Here is a 20,763-nt window from a genome sequence, read left to right on the forward strand (position 1 = left end):
CCGAAAGGGAATTTCCTTCAGAAAATCTCTAAAGATTGTCCTTTTCTTTTACTTTGTATGAGATTGCCTGAAATCACCAGGATACCAGTTTGGCCTTAAAGGCGGTTTCCTGCAGCGGAGGCTATGGAAACCTTCTTCTGCGGGTGAGGGTACCCGTCACAGCTGCCCCTCCTGTGGACGTCAGCTCCCCTAGGTGGTAGCTGCCCTGCTATGTAGCCCCACATGTATCTTCATGTGTGCATACACGTGTACACATGTACATACACCTGCACACATACATAAAAGCGGCACACACACACACACACGTATACCCCACCCCCAGACGACAGCCAGTGGGGCCCTGCCCTTCAGCCCCTGTGGTTGAGACCCCTCACACTTGAGACCCCTGCCCTGCGGGCTCATCCTCACTCAGCCCTTCTCCTGCATCACCCTGCTTCCCTCACCTCCCTTCTCCTGAGCGCCGCTCCACAGACCTCACACACCGGTGCCCTGTCCGGACTCTACTTTGAGGAACACAGCCAAAGGCTGTGGCTTGCTTTACATACTGCACACCTCTGCCCTAGACTCTGGTTTCAAGAAGAGGGATCTATGATGAAGTAGGTGATGTCTAGGTTAGTCCACCAATGTAAAGCCAGCAGTCACCACGAGGCACTTACTTTAGGACTCTGAACCCAGCATTCAGAATCACTTTCCTTTATCATCACCTCCCTGTGCACGTAGTCATTCAAGGCCACCCTGCCCAGAGATGGTTCAGGGCATGTCTGTATCACCAAGGGACAGAGTTTAATAAGATGGCATTCTTCCTTAGACTGTGAACACAGTTTTGTAGCACATATGTTTCAAGGATTACAATGTATGGCGAAACATATATACACTGTTAATCACCCGTTTCTAGATTTTTTCTTTAAATGAAGGGGTCGCACAGCTCACCCTCCCACCCTTCCATGCCTTTCAGAAGCATGACACCTATAGCTTTTTCCTCAAACTGATGGCATCTGGTGAAATTCCCATTGTTACAATATCTCCAGTAATATTCTCAACTTAAAAATTTAGACTACTTTTAGTTTAAAATACAAACTACAGCAGAATGGGTTTCCAAGGGGAGTGCTTCCAGGTAGGATTTCATCACTCTGCCGACATCACTGATATCAAGGAGAGATCTCATTACTCGAAGAAGATGGTCCTTGCAATGAAATCTTTATGCCTCCCCCCATCACCTCTCAAATTCAGATGCTGAAACCTAACGCCCAGTGTGACGGCATTTGGAGAAGGGACCTTTGAGAGTATTGCATCTGTGCTCAGTCATGTCCAACTCTTTGAGACCCCGTGGACTGTAGCCCACCAGGCTCCTCTGTCCATGGGATATCCCATGCAAGAATACTGGAGTGGGTTGCCATTTCCTCCTCCGGGAGATCTTCCTGACCCAGGAATCAAACTCACATCTCCTGTGTCCCCTGCATTGGCAGTTGGATTCTTTGCCACTGCGCCACCTAGGAAGACCCTGAGGGTAGAGCCCTCATGAAGGGGATTAGTGGCCTAGGAAAGAGACCCCAGAAAACTTCTTTCTCCTTTGCACACTGTGAGGATACAGCAAGAAGAGTACCATGAGTGAGGAAATAGGTCCTCACCAAACACTGACTCTGCCAGCACCATGATCCTGGGCCTGCCACCCTCCAGAACTGTGAGAAATGAATTTCTGTGGTCTGTAAGCCCCTGGTCTATGGCATTCTGTTATAGCAGCCTGGATGGATGAACACAATCCCCTTCTCGATAACTGTGGTATCTGCACAGCCAGTGTGAACTCTAGAGGGACACGTAAGCCAACAGGGGCCAGAAACGGAAGGAAGACACGCTTCCATGTGGAAATCGACCCAACCTCCTTGACTCCCTTCCCCAGATCTTCCTTCTGATGCTCTGAACATCCCTTCCTGCATCCATGGAGCCGGAGCCTCTGCTTTCCTTCTCCTCTGCTCAAAACAGAAGAGCTGCTTCCATCCTCTTGCCTAGAACCCTCCCTATCCAAGAACTTGATTATTTGGTAACTGCAGTCTTTTAATTTGGGGTGAGAGTTGGGGAGACAGTCTGCATGAAGCAAGATGCAAAAATAACAACACAATGTATTATTAATAAGAATTAAAAACAAATGTCTACAATCTCCAGTTTTTATTACCAGCACTTCACTTATTGCTTTGGGGACTTTTGGCTTTTTTGTTGTTGTTTTTGCTTCCCCACCCTTCCCCCCCCCCCCCCCCACCAGAGCAGGAACACTGAAAATCTAAATATGCAAGAAATAAAAAGTTTTCAAAAGGGAAAAACAGAAATGCTGATGTTGTCTAATGATGCCACAACTTTATTCCAAAATTGCTCAATACCCCATAATGGAGGGGGAAAATTGATCGTCCTCATTATGGCTGCAGCGCTGTCAATACCAATATTGCCTTGTTTTGAATAAAATGTGCTGTTTTTTTCAATGTTGGTTCCAGTAAAATGGGGTTTTAGTGAAAATATGAGCAGTAGCAGGAAACCAGTCTGGTTTCTCTCCCTACAAATGGATTGATTTTCCTAACGCGCATTACTTCCAATGCAGGAAGGGGATGGTGGTTCAATTAGGACTCGGTGGTAAGCGCCTAGGGTCACCAGCGGACTGGACCCGCAAGGCACATTATCACAGAGAGATGTGCGGGGCTGCCTGTGGGAGTGTTCTGCTTTCTCCACTTAGCAGCTGTCCTTGTCCAGTTGTGGATGCTTAGTCTTTATCTTTCTCCCACCTGCCTCTTTCCTGGCCTAGATTGATACAGCGGTTCCAGAGCCCAGTGAGGGCTGGGTCTTGATGGAGTCGGTCCCTCCAAGGAGGTGTGGGCTCTGAGTACCGTAGTCCAGAGTGTGTCGTCTGGACATTAATCACATAGCCCTGACGCAGACTAAAACCACCAGGTGACCAGCGTCTCCTTCCCCGAGACACTTGGAACTAGCGACTTCTACTGAGTTACTTACATTTGGATTAGTCGCTTATTCCAATTTGGTTGTAGTGTTCTTTATTTGATAATTTTGGAAGAGAGGTGATACACTTTAAGTGACCTCAGCTCTTCAGGAATATCACAGGTAAACTGGACCCACAGATGTGTTTATTTGACAGGTTGCTGCACTTTTTGTCTTTGTTTGCTTAGAATTAGCTCTCTCTTTACATGGGCATAAACTTTCCATTTTGCACAGCCTGATACACTCATTTGTGGTGTCCACAAAGCCTTGTAGGTATGGGAGGCTGTGATCTTGGTTTAGGTGTAAGAGGGTCCAAATTCCAATGAATCCATAGAATCCATGTCTAAAGGCATGGCTTCCTGGATGCACTTGCATAAATTTGCAACAAAGACCAAGATGCATGTGGGCACCTGCTCTAAATCTTCTGTTTCTTTTAAGAATTACATCCATATGATGGCCAATATTTCCTGATAATAGGAGCCTGGGATCTTATATTTTTAAAATATTAGTTTCTTTCCAGCTTTACTTCCCAACATCCCCTTTGGCCTACCCTGTACTCTATGCCAGTAACATCCTCACGCTTAAACAGTTTTTTGACTAATGCCCAAAGTTGAGACTGTCCTTTCTCATCCCATCCTTTCGATGAAGCCCTAATTATTTTTCAAGAGACAATTCACATGTTCTTTCACTTAATAAAGCTTTTCTGACTATCCAAACCAGCACTGTGTCCACATCTGAATCATTATAAACATCACACTATGACAGGCTACCTACGCATCTGTCTTCTATTTATCAAGAACTGTAAATTGATGCCTGAGACAATGGCTTTTCATCCTTGTTTCCCTGGCACATCTCTCTGTGTCTCAATAGCCACTGAGGAAGCGCAAGCACAGGGCACAAGGTGTACTAGAACCCAGAAGGTACACCAACCCAGGGCGCTGAGAAGGTGGTCAGAAAGGCAATGAGCCAACTGAGTGTTGAAGGATGAGGACAGAGCCAGGTCAACAAGGGAATGACCTCCCCAGGAGAGGAACCAGTGGGTGCAAAGCCCAAGGGGTGAGAGTGAGTCTGGCCTTTCAAGGAAAACCTGGGGATCACAGACAGTTGCCAGCCAGGCTTGCTCAGCCTCTGCCCCCAGATCCCTCCCCAACAGTGAGCCTGTGGTCAGCCCTGAGATGGGGCATGAGACCATTACCAGGGGAACCAGCTGATAAACATCCATCTGGGAAGATGCCTGCAGAGTCAGAAACCTGAAACATTTGTGAAGAGTTTCTATCACCTTGGACACACACACACCCTCCCCCCACAATAGCCAGGTCAGGCAAGCAGAGGAGCCCAAGAGGGCTCCATGAGACCCAACATCAGCTTTGTGCCAGAACCCGACCCCCCATGGCTGCTACATCCGCAAGGAGCTCAGGAAAGGAGTAATTAATTAACTTACCCTGAAGATCTCTATAGCTTTGGCCAAAGTAATTACCGACACAACTCTTTCAAGATACATTTTTCAAACAGATTTTTTGCTGTTGCTCTTGTTAATAGATTTCCATACATGATTGCCTGGCGAAGATTCCTCGAACAAGACTGCAGATTACACAGTCTTCTGTAAAGATGAGGGATCCATTTCCAAGCAACCTGGGGTTCTGGCCTTAATATGTTGCTTTTGAGCTTCCAAACAAACATTCACCCTTCCTACATCATCTTGGCATAGGGCACTCAAATACCTACCCAGAAGTAGGGACTCATGCTGATTTGATACTAACTAATGGGAAACTTGGGCTAGTTACTTACTTTCCTTAAGCCTCAGTTTCCTTGGCTTTAAAATGAGAATATTGAAAATAGCTGCCTCATGGTCTGTTGTGGCTTTGGTGGGAGTCAACAAGAATTGCATCTGTGAAAGTACTTTTTCTTATAGGATGCAAATGTTTTCAGAATATTGACCCCTTTTACTTGCAGTCTATCAGTAAAAGCCCTGATTAGTTATCAATTGTACTCATCAATTACTTTATCAATTGTGTAATGGAAGCTGGAAATATACCTAAAATATATGTGAAATGTTATCTTTCATTTAATATTTCCAAAATGTTATATACTGTGACTTAGAGTCCTAGAAGCACAGAGTCACAAAAACCAGAAGAGAAAGAGAGAAGGCATGATAGCACATGGTGTGTTCCAGGTAAGGTTCTAAATACTCTCCAACCACACCCCGCCACTGAAAAGGTTGCATCAGTCTCCTCAAGTGACGTGATGAGTGGCAGAACTGGCACCGCAACCCTGGTCTTACTTCAGAGCCTATGGTTTTAACACTGTGCAATGCACTCATTATGAGGAAGGGGACTCACTATCTCGCAAGAGGCATACACTGAGGGTCTGTACAAGTGTTTCATTGGTGGGGTAGTTTGGCCTGGCTTCTGTTTGATTTCCCCCTAGCTAGATGTGAGTGCCTTTAGGCTGGGCAGGTGCCCTTCCCAATGGCCACAGGCCTCACCACTCCCTATCGTTTACACCCACACATTTACTTTACACTTCTGGCCCCAAGACACTGTGTCTGCAGCCCCTATGATCTAGGCCGTATCTGCATGGCTGAAATTGACATGCAGAGAAGGGAGGGGCCCATATAAGTCATATAAATAAAGATGGTAAAGGACTAGAAGCAAAGTCACCAGACAACTGGGCCAGAGCTCAGCCATCAGCTTCACTTGCACCCCATCACTCTATGTCCACTGTAGCTTTGCTTTTGAAGCTTTTCATCTCCATGCAAGATTATGTCCATTTGCTCTATTTAAGAGATAACCCTAAGAAGTATCCTGGATTTTGACTAGAATATGACTTTTTTTCCACTCAGGAACAATTGAAATACTTGAGGGTGGGGTTCAGAATGAAAAAGCATAAGAAATATAGAAATTCAAAATAGTTGAAATTTCTAATGTGTTGTAATTTGACAAAACAAGACTCCGACTTTGTCAATTTCCTTGCTGAAGGAAATGACTCTTTTCAAATAGCTTGTCCTTATACAGTCCTACCCAGAGCTATTAATGCTGTCAATACTTTAGTTATTTGAAACCTGTATGATTAGTTCAAAGTGTCCGAAATACAGGCTAATTCCAGAAAATGGTGCCCTTTCCAAACTGAGGCGCAAATCAGTTGACAGATGAGTGCAGCCCACGCCTGACCTTCTTCCTGCCCTGTCGCTCTGTGCAGGAGGCTTCCGTCACGGTAGAAACTGGAACACACCCAGCAAAGGGGGGCGGTGCAGACTGGTGACAGAGAGTCTCTCTAATGTCTGATCTTGTCCTTCTGTCCAGTTGCCTCCCGCCCATGGCTACCGCTTATCTACAGGGACGGCAACGTGGTCCCATGGCAGGAGGTCCCAGGGCCTTCCATCAGGCACACCCACCACCTGCCTAGGATGTTAACTCTGGCAGTTCACTGCTACGAGCTTCCAGTCCTCATCTGCAAATGGGACTATTGATATCTACCTTGCTGGGTTATTATGAAGATCAAATGATAGAACACTTGTGGAGTTTTGGAAACTTATAGCAGTAACCGCACCAGTCAGCAAGTGCTTCCCGCGGGGCCACGGATGCTCTGCTCACTGCCCTGAGTGCTCCTGCACTGCTTCAGCTGGTCCTCACTCATGCCATGGGGAAGACGATACTGTTCTCCCCATACTACACCAAGGAAGCGAAGGATCCCAGAGACCAGATAACTCCCCGTGGTCCTGGGACTGTTAAGTGGTGGAGCTGAGGTCTGACCCAAATCTGTCATCCTCAGAGCCTCGTAGAGGGGCTTAGGGAAATGTAGCGGTGATGGTGACAGCAGCGATAATAAAGGGCGGTGACCCAACAAAACCCACGTCTCAGCGCGGCTCTCACAGGCCCAGGAGACCCACGTCTCAGCGCGGCTCTCACAGGCCCAGGAGACCCACGTCTCAGCACGTCTCTCAAAGTCCAACAAAACCCACGTCTCAGCGTGGCTCTCAAGGGCCCAGGAGACCCACGTCTCAGCACGGCTCTCACAGGCCCAGGAGACCCATGTCTCAGCACAACTCTCAAGGGCCCATGAAACCCACATCTCAGCGCGGCTCTCAAGGGCCCAGGAGACCCACGTCTCAGCGCGGCTCTTACAGGCCCATGAAACCCATGTCTCAGCGTGGCTCTCATGGGCCCATAAAACCCACATCTCAGCGCATCTCTCAAAGTCCAACAAAACCCACATCTCAGCGTGGCTCTCAAGGGCCCATGAAACCCACGTCTCAGTGCAGCTCTCAAGGGCCCAGGAGACCCACATCTCAGCGCGGCTCTCACAGGCCCATGAGACCCATGTCTCAGCACAACTCTCAAGGGCCCATGAAACCCATGTCTCAGCGCAGCTCTCACAGGCCCAGGAGACCCACATCTCAGCACGGCTCTCACAGGCCCAGGAGACCCATGTCTCAGCACAACTCTCAAGGGCCCATGAAACCCATGTCTCAGCGCGGCTCTCAAGGGCCCAGGAGACCCACGTCTCAGTGCGGCTCTTACAGGCCCATGAAACCCATGTCTCAGCGTGGCTCTCATGGGCCCATAAAACCCACATCTCAGCGCATCTCTCAAAGTCCAACAAAACCCACATCTCAGCGTGGCTCTCACAGGCTCATGAAACCCATGTCTCAGCACAACTCTCAAGGGCCCATGAAACCCATGTCTCAGCGTGGCTCTCAAGGGCCCATGAAACCCACGTCTCAGTGCAGCTCTCAAGGGCCCAGGAGACCCACATCTCAGCGCGGCTCTCACAGGCCCATGAGACCCATGTCTCAGCACAACTCTCAAGGGCCCATGAAACCCATGTCTCAGCGCAGCTCTCACAGGCCCATGAAACCCACGTCTCAGTGCGGCTCTCACAGGCCCATGAAACCCATGTCTCAGTGCGGCTCTCACAGGCCCAGGAGACCCACATCTCAGCGCGGCTCTCACAGGCCCATGAGACCCATGTCTCAGCACAACTCTCAAGGGCCCATGAAACCCATGTCTCAGTGTGGCTCTTACAGGCCCATGAAACCCATGTCTCAGCATGGCTCTCATGGGCCCATAAAACCCACATCTCAGCGCATCTCTCAAAGTCCAGCAAAACCCACATCTCAGCGTGGCTCTCACAGGCTCATGAAACCCACGTCTCAGCGTGGCTCTCACGGGCCCTCACGATGTGGCTTCAGCCTCCCTCTCCTGCCCCAAACACAGCCTGTCTAGCCACATGGTTTGTCCTAGTCCAGCTGAACTACGTCCCCAAATGGCATCTTTATGTGTGCCTCTGTGTCTGACTGTCCTCTCTGTCCCTCCTGTATCTGATCTGACACAGACAAGTCTTTTCTTTAAAGCCTGGCTCCAGCGTTGCCATCTCCGTGTGGCTTTCCCTTCCCTCTCTCCCAAGACCCTGTGGGCAAACTTTTATTGCAGTTAGAGTGTTGTCTATCTTCTCCATTCCTCTGAGTACCCACCATCAGATTCAGACGATGCATTCCAGTGACATTTGTCTCTGAATCCCCAGTGGAACCCAATAGGTGTTGAGTAATTATTCACAGACATTCATGCACAGCGTTGGCTGCCCCAACACAGGCTGAGCTCCACCTCTGGAAAACTGGATCTGGCCACCCAGCCTCTGAGTTCCTGTTGTCATGTACACAGCAAATAACCCTCTGCTAAGGCCTGAATGGAAGTGCAGTGATTGCTGGGGAGCGGAGAGGCCTCCAATATTAGTCAGAGTTCTAGTCCAGAGCTACATCCCTATGGCAAGGCCCACATGGCTGTTGAGCATCATGAAAGAGTAAAGGCTTTTCTTCTCAATGAGTTGTTTCTGCCCAAGGCCAACTCAGCTCCAAGAGAACTGAGCTGGACTCCATTTCTGCCTTATGCTTAGGACAGCAACAGTCACAGTAACATTCCTACAGTCTAATTTTAATACTGGTGATGCTACAAGAGGCAAGAAAAAAATTAGCTGGATTATCTGTTTCCAAGAGCAACTTGCAGAGCTAGCATTTTGGAGAGGGGGGAGATAACCCTTTTGGTCTTGATCAGAACACATGCAATGTGGCCACAATTAGAAATAAACCAGACAACCCATATAAGTAGTTAAGCAATTGCTTTCTAAAATGATGCCTGTACCTTGGAGAGCTATCAGTTTCTCACCCATAAGGTAGGAAGAGCCTAGGAGAAACATACAGTGGGTAAAATTATAGGGACCCACCAGGCCCATCTAACGAGAGATGAGTGGGAACTCACAGTCCATCTCTCTCGTGACGTAGCCATCTGCTGAAACCTCCAGCTCCTCTCTCTGTCTCCCACACCTGCGGTCCCACGGTCAGCTTCATCTCGGCGTTTTCTTGCCTGGGTCTCATTTCACATCTGATTTACTATTCTATTTGTTGCCGTGAGGTTTCCCACCCTCCTTCCAGAAATTAATTACTGCAATTATCCAACTTTTAATAGCTGCTGATTTGGCATCTGCAGGACATTTTTGAGAAAATGCACCGCTACATTTCATTTGCATATTTGAGAGACAGTGCGTGAGAATTAGAATTTTCCTAAATTACTTACTGTGACCTGAATAGAGAAACAGTATCCTACCAAGTGGAAGTCTCATTTGCATACTTAATTTGGCCGATCACCATTGCAGGGTGAGGGAAAGTTCTTCCCCACACACTGATGTGACAACTCGGGGTTTTTATCGGGAACCCGGGCTCATCCACAGAGCCTTCATATACCAGGAGACAGAAGGACAGGCCACTGTCTGCTCTGCCTCACTTCATCAGTCACCGGTGGAGACCTGCAGTAACATGCTCGCCAGCAATCAGTTTGATTGCTAACCACCCAAACCACAGGCTTGGTTGCTCCATTTGCAATTGCATTGCATGGTATGAAATACAGCTAGGGAAGCCAGACATCCTCACAGCAAGGCAACTGCCACTGGGAAAGTGTTCAGTGCCAAGATGCATAACCTCACATCAAGAGCTGCAGAGAGGAGAGGTTTATTCATCAAACTTGCCTTTGGGCCTGAAGTGAGTTTTAGATCTCCTTTCACCACCCCCATGATTTTAGAAAGTTGCACAACTTTCTTGAGCTTCAAGCATATACAAACTGGGGAGAATTTCATGTACTTTAATAACTTGTTATGAATATTGATTAAATAATGTTCCTGGAACAGAGGTAACCCTCCCTGAGTGTTAGTTTCCAACATGCTCCAGGCAGACTCTGTCTTGAACACTAACGTAAACAAAATGAGGTCCTGGGCTACAGATAACTAAATGGCTCAAAGACATTTGATTTAGGGCTCAAATAATTTTATCCATCAGTTAGATGTCTGAGGCAAGCATGGTGGTTGGTCTTTAAAGATGCTCCCCAGTAATTCCTCCTTTAGGACACACAAGCCACCCCTCACATCAGTAGAAGAGACATATGTCCCTTCCTGCTGAGTCCAAGCTGAACCTCTGATTCACTTTGACCAACAGAACACCATGGAAGCAATGCTGGCCTGTTCCGGGCAGGGGTCTCTGGAAGGCCTGGCAGCTTCTGTGTTTGTGCTTTGGGAACCCAGAGCTGCTGCTGCGTGACCTGCTAGAAAATCAGGTGTAGGGATACAGGTAGAGGCCAGATGGAGAGGGCTACATGGAGGAGGAGTCAGGATCCTCCCAACGGCTTAAACGAAGGACAAGGCAAAGCCGGACCTGCATCCCCATGAACTCCCATTCTCCCGTAGAATCCGCAGCTGTGCAGGGAAAGACCAGGAGCCCCGGCAGCAGGGAGGCCTGCATTTAACACCAGGCCGCCAACTCAGAATTGTCAAACGGCAGATATGTTGTCTGAGACTCTGTTTGCCACTGGATGAAGTCGGAACAATGATACTCCCCACTGTGGCGCTAGGGGTAAAGAACCCGCCTGCCAATGCAGGAGAGATGCAGGTGTGATCCCTGGGTCGGGGAGATCCCCTGGAGGAGGGCATGGCAACCCACTCCAGTATTCTTGCCTGGAGAATGCTATGGACAGAGGAGCTGGGGGGGTTTCAGTCCATGGGGTCGCAGAGTCGGACATGACTGAAGCGACTTAGCAGCAGCGGTCAGGGAAAGGGGGTAACACTGGGCCTGCTACATGGTAGTTGCTCAAGTCATTTCCTTTCACCTGTTGCTAATTCAAATGTACATTTTCCAGGGTTTCCTCAGCGTCTAGTTTCTTTCTTAGAACCTCTAGAGAACGTGTTTTAAAAATTGCGAGCACTTCCTGAGAATCTGTCTTGTTCTGAGGCTTGACACTCTCGCTCATACAATCTCGTGCCATCAGTGCCGCTGGGTCAGGAGCTGAGAGATGCCTTGCCTTCCCCATCTTCCCACTCCCTGAATCCTGCTCATCTCAGGGCCTCAAGCTGATCTCACAATAGGTCTCCTGACTCCTTGCTCTTCACACTTTCCCACAGACGCCACCTTAATTGGGCTACCATCACGTGTCACCAGACTGCAGACAAGGCTCTCTACCTCCCCAGGCCACCTTCCAGGCAGCAAGAGAGATTATAATACAAAAACCTGATGGCGTACCCCTCCACTCGAGAGAGACTTTGTGTTGCCCGTGGGATAAAACCTGCCCCGGCAGGCCTGCACCTTCCTCCGCCCACCCTATCCGGCCCATGTTCAGTTCTGCTCTCACCCCGGCTGCCTTCAGCAGGCTCATCCCCACCTGGTTAATTGCTACTCATTTTTCAGGGCTCTGCTGAAATGTCACTGTCTGAGAGACGGCTTCCCGGACCTCCACCCCCTTCATCTAATTCAGTTGCTCGGTCATGTCCGACTCTTTGCGATCCCATGGGCTGCAGCACACCAGGCTTCCCTGTCCATCACCAACTCCCGGAGCTTGCTCAAATTCCTGTCCATCGAGTTGGTGATGCCATCCAACCATCTCATCCTCTATTGTCCCCTTCTCCTCCCGCCTTCAATCTTCCCCAGCATCAGGGTCTTTTCAAATGAGTCAGCTCTTCGTATCTTTAATTAGGTCTTCCCCTCACTTCCATTCCCATTATTCACTCTCAGCATCCCATTTCCTCCCTCTTTAATATCACTTGTGACCAATTTTAATTCTATATTCATTTGTGAGCTTAGTACTTAGCCTGTTTGCCTCACCACCACCTCCCAGTCCCCACCACAGATGCAGGCTCCTTGTACAGCGCTCAGTGCTCATCCCATTAGCCCTGCACATCCTACGCAGCACTGAGCCAGGGCAACAGGCAGTATCCAAGAGATGAACTAATGAATGGGAATTGAAGGGCTCCTGGTCCCACCAATGGCCAGTGCTATGTGCCTCAGTTATACTGGGCTTGCCTCATGAAGGGAAATAATTTCATTCAAGTTTTGCCTGGTTGTTGTTTTTATACGGTCACTTCATCAACAGAATAATCTGTTTTGAGGGGGCCATGGAAGGGTGGGTAGCACTCAATTAAAGGTCTCAGAACCACTGATACTCCCCCGCAGGGACAGTTCATGAGGGAGGCTCTGCTAAATACAGAGGACCGGGGGCAAAGGCAAAAAAAAAGGGAAAGGGAGCCTCTGGCCAGAGGAGCCTAAAAGATCAGTCGTGTGAAAAAGACAAGCCCATGTGTTCATCAACAAGTACCTGAGGGTGATCTTCGTGGTACAAGCGAGGCAGCAGCCTCACCATGATGCACAGGACCCCGGGCTGCATGATCACAGCATCACTGTCGTCTGTCCTGCAGAGGGAGGGAAGCAGGACGTCAGACTCGAGCTTTATAGTCCCTCTTGCTTTCCACACAACTTTCTGGATCTCTCTAAGACAGGCCATTTGCAGCCTGCCACTTCCTATCTATATGCTATGCTGTGCTGTGCTTAGCTGCTCAGCAGTGTCCAACTCTTTGCAACCCTATGGACTTTAACCCACCAGGCTCCTCTGTCCTTGGGGATTCTCCAGGCAAGAATACTGGAGTGGGTTTCCATGCCCTTCTCCAGGGGATCTTTGCAACCCAGGGATTGAACCCAGGTGTCCTGCATTTCAGGCAGATTCTTTACCATCTGAGCCACCAGGGAAGCCCAAGAATACTGGACTGGGTAGCCTATACCTTCTCCAGGGGATCTTCCTGACCCAGGAATCAAACCAAGGTCTTCTGCATTGCAGGTGGGTTCTTTACCAGCTGAGCTACCAGGGAAGCCTGTCCATATGACCTTGAACTAATTAATCTGAGAGCTGTGCAGCACCATACTTTCTGCGTAGAGTCGCAGAACAATGCCATTGCGCACTGACACAGAGCCCAGCACAGAGCTGATGCTCAGTGGAAGTCAGTTTCCTGGACCCCTATCCTCTCTCCGCATAGCTGGGAAATGGAGAAGCTCTCATTCTTTATTAAACACACACACACACAGGACACTTCTAGCTTCCTTCGAGATGATGTAAGCACTGTCCCACCCACTGAATGCAACTTAAAACCCACATAGAAAGCACGAGCACCTCTCCAAGTACTCTGAAAAGTAAACCGCAGCAGAGAAGGAAACCAAACCAAAAGCATCCTGGGGCTTCCCCATCCAGCATCCTCCGAAATGGGCTTATAGGGAGTAGGAACTGTGTAGCAAGCGTGGACAGGACAGACTGACCTCTAAGAGAAGGCTCTATTTCTTTTCTTTTTTTAATTATTATTATTATTTTTTTTTTTTACTTTACAATACTGTATTGGTTCTATTTCTGGTCTAAGGAGCAGGAAAGGAGGCCCCAACAGGTCACAGACCATGGAGGGGAATCCCTGGAATTTTCTTTGTTGGACTTCTCCATCCATTCTTTCTCACCCATCCTTCAAGAAATCTCACAGCAGCAGCAGCAGTCAGACTGGTATCTGAAATTCTTGGGGAGGGGAAAACTGCTCTCTGATCAGAGGACTTCTGGTCCCAAGAGTCAGGCAAAAATCTCCATTGCTTTTGTCTCTCTTGTTCCTCTCCCTGCTTGGCCCCAGAGACAGAGGCAGCAGTGGGAAGTATGTGGCAGAGCAGATAAACTAAAGCTCTAGCTTTCTAGACAGAGGAGGAAGGAAGGGACCCCAAGGAGCCAGAAAGTGTTGGGAAAATGATAAAGAAGAAGAGATTTAAGAAAGTGAAATCATTAAGTTGTGTATCAACCTCTGGGCTCAATTCTGAGCTGCACATGAGTGGATCTGACCCTAAACCACATTCCAAAGACTTTGAGAACGGAACTCAGGGATAAACTACCACCCAAGACTGGCATGGGACAATTAGAAGGCACATCAGCTTGCCCAGTAAAACCTTTGAAAACCAGACTGACACATGGTCCAAGAAAGGTGGATAAGAATTTGCAGCTTGAACCTCATTGGGTCAATTGCCTGCTAAAACAAAATAATCAACATTCTCCAGAAGATGGCAATGAGGGCCAGAATTCATAACATCAAAAATGTCCAGGATATAATCTGAAGTTACTCAGCTTAGAACAAAGGAAGGAAACCACAATATCTCACATGGAAAAATATAACAGATGCCAAGTTGGAGATGACACAGTGGTTGGAATTACCAGAAAACAGCAAAAATCAGTGAAACTATAAATTGAAAAACAATAGAGGAAAGATGAAGTAAAAGTCTAGTTATTTGAAAAAGTTTTAAAAACTGAAAAACCACCAGCTAAGTTAGCAAAGAAGGAAAAAAGATACAAATTACCAATATTATAAATGAAAGAGAGACTACCATTACACACCCCACAGACATCAAAAGAATAAGAAAACATCACAAATAACTCTGTGCACACAAGTCTGACAACCTAGATAAAACAGACCAATTCCTTCAAACCTACAAAATACCAAAAGTAAGCAAGAAGAAATAAATAAGCAGAACAGTTTTACAACCATTACAAAAACTGAATATGTAGTTTAAAACCTTTCCACAAAGAAAACTCCAGGCCCAGATGTTTCCACTGGTGAATTTTACCATACATTTAAAAAATAAACAACACCAATTCTATACAACTTCCTTCAAAATAGATAAGAGAACACTTTCGAACGCATTTTGTGAGACCAGTATGACTCTGATATCAAAAGCAGACGAAGCCAGTGCAAGAAAAGAAAACTATCTGCCAACATCGCTTATAAAAACAGGTGCAAAATCTCTACAAACTATTGTGAAAACCAATATAACCATACACAAAATAAACAAGGCATTGTGGCCAATATGCCTTATCCTGCAAGGCTGGTTCACTGGTCAAAAATGAGTCAATAGAATCTATTATATTATTAAATTAAAGAGAAAAAATATGATCATATGAAGAAAAAAACATTTTAAAAATTCAACATCTGTTCATGGTTTTTAAAAATCTCTCGGTAAAATAGACATAGAAGGAATCATCCATAACTTGGCAATGGACATCTACCAAAGAAACTCAGCTAATAGAATATTTGATACCAAAAGACTGAAGACCTTCTCTTCAAGCTTAAAAACAAGGCAAGTACATCCTCTCTCACCATTCCTATGCAACATCATGCTGAAACAATGGATTGGAAAGGAAGGTATAAAACTGTCACTATTCACAGACAATATGATTGTCACATAGAATGAAACAATCCCAAGCAATTTATTTAAAAAAAATAAAAGCTCCTAGAAAAAAATAAATGAATTAGCATGGATGCATAGTGACATACAGAAATTGATCACACTCCTACTAGAAGTAAACAGTTGGGATACAAAACATTTAAAATATCATTTAAAATCATGCTCCTAAAACATAAGAATAAATCTAATTTTAAAAATGTGCTTGCTCTGTATGCTGAATACTATAGACCTTGATTTAAAAAAAAAAATCATAGATTTATATAAATGGAAAAACAGTCTGTTTATGGATTGGAATACTCAATGTAGTTAAGGTCTTAATCCTCTCCAAATTCATCTATAGATGCTATTTAATACAATTCCAATCAGAATCCCAGCAGGATTTTTGTAGGCATAGGCAAACTGATTGTTAAATTTCAACCTGTGAAAGACATTTTAAAAATGAAACGAAAAGTTATAGACTGGGAGAAAATATTTTCATCCACACAATGGAATACTACTCAGTAATAAAAATGTAAGAACTGCTGATACAACAAGCTGGATAGATCTCAAAGGCCTTGTGCGGAGTTTAAAAAGCAAGCTTCAAAAGGCTACACACTTGTGCTTGTGTTTACATGTTATTCTGAAAAAGACGAAGCTAAAGGAATAGATCAGTGGTTGCCTGGGGTTAGGGGTTGCGAAAGGGTTTCATTGTGAAGGGACAGCACTCAGAACTATCTGAAAGGGTGGGACTGTTTGTTCATATCCTGATTGTGGTGGCGGTCACAAGACGCTACACATGACTTAAGACCCACAGGCCTCTACACCAAGAAAAAGACTTGGACTGCATGCTAATTGGGAAAACAGCAATACAAAGAAAAACAAAGGAAAAAATCACGAGACGAATCCTGAATCACAAACACTTGATTTTCAAACATCTTGCCTCTAGCTTGCTTTTACAAGCCACAATGATATTGTTCTTGGCACCACCAGCCCCCAAGAATGGCTGAGGTGCCAGGAGTGCTTCTAGCACTTGGTGTTAATTTATCCAGTTCAGTATTGAACAAATATTTGTTGACCTAAGTATCTTCCTGGCATGCTGGATACATCTATAAGCTAAACAGAGTAAAACCCATACCTGATAAGTGAGAAGGGTACAGACAATAAAGGTAAATGTAATAAATAGGTAGATGGCAAATAATAAAAATTACTATTGCTATATAAGTTTTACTATAAGTAGTATTGTAAAACATATACTAAATACATGTCATATATTATCATATGGTATATTTAATAATGTAATAGAATAATAAAAAAGAAATTACATATTATGAAGAAAGATGATAAATGTTATGGAAAAAACAGAAAAGAGAATTTAGAACATTGGGTGTAAGAGGGAAAAAATTTACAATTTTAACTTGGGTGGTAAAGTTGGCTTCTTTGGAAAGGTAACATTTGGATGGCCTTGACGAAGGGGATGCAGATATCCAGAGGAAAAGCATTTTAAGCAAAGAGGATAGCCAGTGCAAAAGCCCCCAAAGTGGGGGTATGTCTGACCTGTTCGAGGAGCAGCAAGGAAGCCCGCATTATTCCTCCGATACTAAAGCCACACAAAGAAAAGAAAATTACAGACCAATATCCCTCATTAATATACATGCAAAAAACCCTCAACAAAAAACTAGCAAAACAAATCCAACAGCCTCGGACTATATACCATGATTTAGTGGGATTCATCCCAGGAAAGCAAGAGTGGTTCAACACTAAAAAACAATCAGTGCAGCCCACCACGCTAATAAACAAAGGAAAAAAGGACCACCTCAAACGATAGAGAAGAAACATTTGACTATATTCCATACCCTTTCATGATTTAAAAAGACGCTTGACCCAATGTCCTGCCCACCTTCTCCAGACCCACACTGTGGACTGGCTGGCCTAGAAGTACGTCATCCATCCCAGGTGGGAGGATCTGGGAAATACCGGAGACATCCAGCTTGATTCATCACCATGGCAGCTGCCACTTATTGAGCTCTACTGCAGTGTGCTTGTGTGTGTGTGTGTGTGTGTGTGTGTGTGTGTGTGTGTGTGCGCGCGCGCGCGCGCGCGCGTCATGCACGCTATGAGGGGGGTGGTGTGTGTGCTTCATGGGTATTACATATTCTGTATTTTGGAAGCCACAGTATATATTTGGTATTTATATAATATATATCTTCTGTTTTATAAAAAATGTTACTACATCACTGGAAAAGAATCTGTCTGCAATGGGGGAGATCTGGGCTCGATCCCTGAGTTGGGACAATCCCCTGGAGAAGGAAATGGCAACCCCCTCCAGTATTCTTGCCTGGAGAATTCCTTGGACAGAGGAACCTGGTGAGCTACAGTTCATGGGGTGCAAAGCATCAGACATGACTGAGCGACTGACACGCACACCCACAATGCTTCTTAAGAGCAAAGCACGGTCCCTGGGCACAAGCGCTCAGTAAACAGCAGCTGTGATCACAGCTCCTAAAGGCAGCATCCTCTCCAGTGCTCACCACACAACAGCCATCCAAGCGGACACTCTTACTATCCCTCATTCAAACTGAGAAATCAAGGCACAGCGCGAGGAAGTCCAAGACTCAAGGAGCACGGCCACTGAGGTGTAGAATACACAGGCCTGAGCCTAAGGCCCACAGCTTTCGTCTTCCTCCTGGAGACCGGGGCCCACTGTATAGACACAGCTGAGCCCAGTCGCTTGCCCAGGGGGATGCCAAGCGTTGGTGGAGGGCACAGGTGAGCACCCTGTCCCCCGTGTCCAGCCCACTGCCCTGTCCTTTACCCCACAGACTCTCTCAGAAGAGGCTGGGGTTGCACTTCCTCTTTTCTAACCATTAGGGAAGGTCAAGGGTGATGCATTTATTTTAATGAGGAAAAAATTGTTCTATTTATGAAATCTGACTCTCATACATTTAAAAATTACTCATTGTAAAATCAGGATGACATTTGCACAAGAGTTATCTATAAAGAGTCAGGCCTGATGCCATCTACAAGTTAGTGCCCAAACCTTAAATTGCAGGCTATTGTGTCAGAACATTTAGCAGATCATCACTATTATTGTGGGAGTATCCAGAGAAAGCAGGACAAATACACACATACACACACACCCACACACACACGCAGAGGCTTTGAAGGCAGACACCAGCACCATGGTACTGTGAAACGCTCCCTTTGTTTCTCGTGCTTCCATACAACATTCATACGTGCACAAAGCTTCCTGTGCTCACCCCACCAGGATGCTGGAGAGACCCACACATCTGTGTATCTGAAGGCGGGTGAATGGGATCACGTAGAGGAGGCAGGGTTAGTCACTCAGTCGTGTCCAACTCTGACTCCATGGACCACAGCCCCCCAGGCTCCTCTGTCCATGCGATTCTTCAGGCAAGAATACTCCAGGGAGAGGAGCCAGACGAGGGACACAGGCAGTGCTGGGGCCCTGGCCCCACCACAGCCACAGCCGCCAAGCCCGTAGCTTCAGCTGGTTGCAGCGACAGAGGTGGCACAAAGGTCATAGGCCTCCAGCCACAGCGGCGCCCGCAGCTGCCCAGAGCTGGGTGGCCACGGCGGCGGGACAGCACCCACAGCCACGGGGAGCTGGGCGGCCGTGGCGGCGGGGCCCACGATGCTGATCCCTCCAGCCACAGCGGCGCCCGCAGCTCCAGGCTCCCCGCTCCCAGCAGCAGCACTTATGAACGCGGCAACCCCGGGAGCAGTGAAGACACCAGCGACCCTGGTTCCCCCCGTTCCCCACAACAGCAGCAGCGCTCCTGACCCAGGTGACCCCAGACGTGGGGTGCCTGCCACGCCAGCGCCCCAGGCAGACGTGCCAGTGGCGGCAGCAGCCCTGGCAGCACTAAGGCACCAGCCGTCCTGGAGGACGGGCAGGGACAGGGAGACCACGGGGACACCCCTGGCAGAGCTGCTGCAGGGGGAAAGGGCTGGTCTTCAAATACAGCCGGAGGCCACCAAGAGAAGCCCAAAACTTGGGCTATAGCACCACCTACTGAAAAGCGAAAGAAAGGCCTTTTAATTGGGAACCTGAATTGTTAGACTCAAAGTAAACAAAGCTTCACCTAAAGAACAAAGACATTTCCTCCTTCAAATGCACTGGCAGAGGAGCGACTCATCAAGCACCACGAAAAACCAGGATAACACAGCACCACAGGGAGAGAATGACAGCTCTCCAGAAACTGAACTGAAAGCCTCAGAAGACCGTGACCTAACTGACAGAATTCAGAGTAGCTGTCATGGAGAAAACTCAGTTAACTACGAGAATAGTCAGGAAGGCAACTCAACGAGTCAAGAGTAAAATTAATAAGCAGAAGGAGTACTTTGCCAAAGAGACTGCAGCTCTTAAAAAGAGCCAGTGGACATTCTGGAGCTGAGAAACTCGATAAATGAGACGACAGTGGAGTAGAAGACCCTGGAAGCGGAGCGGACCCCTCAGAAGGGAGGATCGGCTCACAGTGAGAATATAGGGATGATTTGGTAAAAGAAGTAAGAAGATGACATTTTTTAATGAAGAACCTCTACAAGAATTATCCAGTTTGATTAGAAAAGGCAACTGAGAGATAATGGGTATCCCCGAAAGAGAAGAGAGATTACTTAAAGGAACAACAGCTGAGAACTTCCCAAATCTGGGAAGAAACTGGATATATAAGTCCATGAAACTAATAGAACTCCCAATTTTTTCAATGCAAAAAGATCTTCTCCAAGACACATTACATTAAAAATGTCAAAAGTCAGTGATGAAGAATTTTAAAGATGATCGGGAAGAAAAAAAGACAGTAACCTACAAGTTACCCCCTTTAGGTTATTATATTTCTCAGCAGAAATGCTATAGGCCAGGAGAGAGTGGAATAATATACTCAATATATAGAAAGATTAAAACTGTCAACCAAGAATACTCTACCCAGAAGAGTTATCCTTCAGATATGAAGATGAAATAGTCTTTCCTAGACAAACACAAGCAGAGAGAGTTCATCACTAGACCTGCCTGATAAGAAATGTTGAAAGGAGCTCTTCTACCTGAAACAATGGAGCGAAAGTCCCCAAAACTGTGAATAGATAATAGACAGAATCAGAAAGCTGCAACTCTGTATCAGAATAAGTTGTTAAGCAATTAGAGCATACAGGTTAAAAGGGGATAAAAGCATTTAAAAAATGGCTACTTCAATTTGGTAATAAACTCACAACACAAAAGGGGATAA

At 46.6% G+C, this 20,763-nt stretch overlaps 1 protein-coding gene across 1 annotated transcript in view; it reads right to left on the reverse strand.

Moving 5' to 3' along the window:
- WDFY4 (WDFY family member 4) overlaps positions 1-20,763 on the reverse strand; it is a 232,750-nt gene that overhangs the window by 171,935 nt on the left and 40,052 nt on the right. Inside the window, exon 12 of the mRNA XM_052640371.1 lies at positions 12,606-12,699. Coding sequence (XP_052496331.1) covers positions 12,606-12,699 — 94 coding nt within the window. The remainder of the gene's footprint in view (positions 1-12,605; positions 12,700-20,763) is intronic.

This window comes from Budorcas taxicolor, chromosome 5 (genome assembly GCF_023091745.1).
Source record: "Budorcas taxicolor isolate Tak-1 chromosome 5, Takin1.1, whole genome shotgun sequence".
Taxonomy (NCBI): Eukaryota; Metazoa; Chordata; class Mammalia; order Artiodactyla; family Bovidae; genus Budorcas; species Budorcas taxicolor.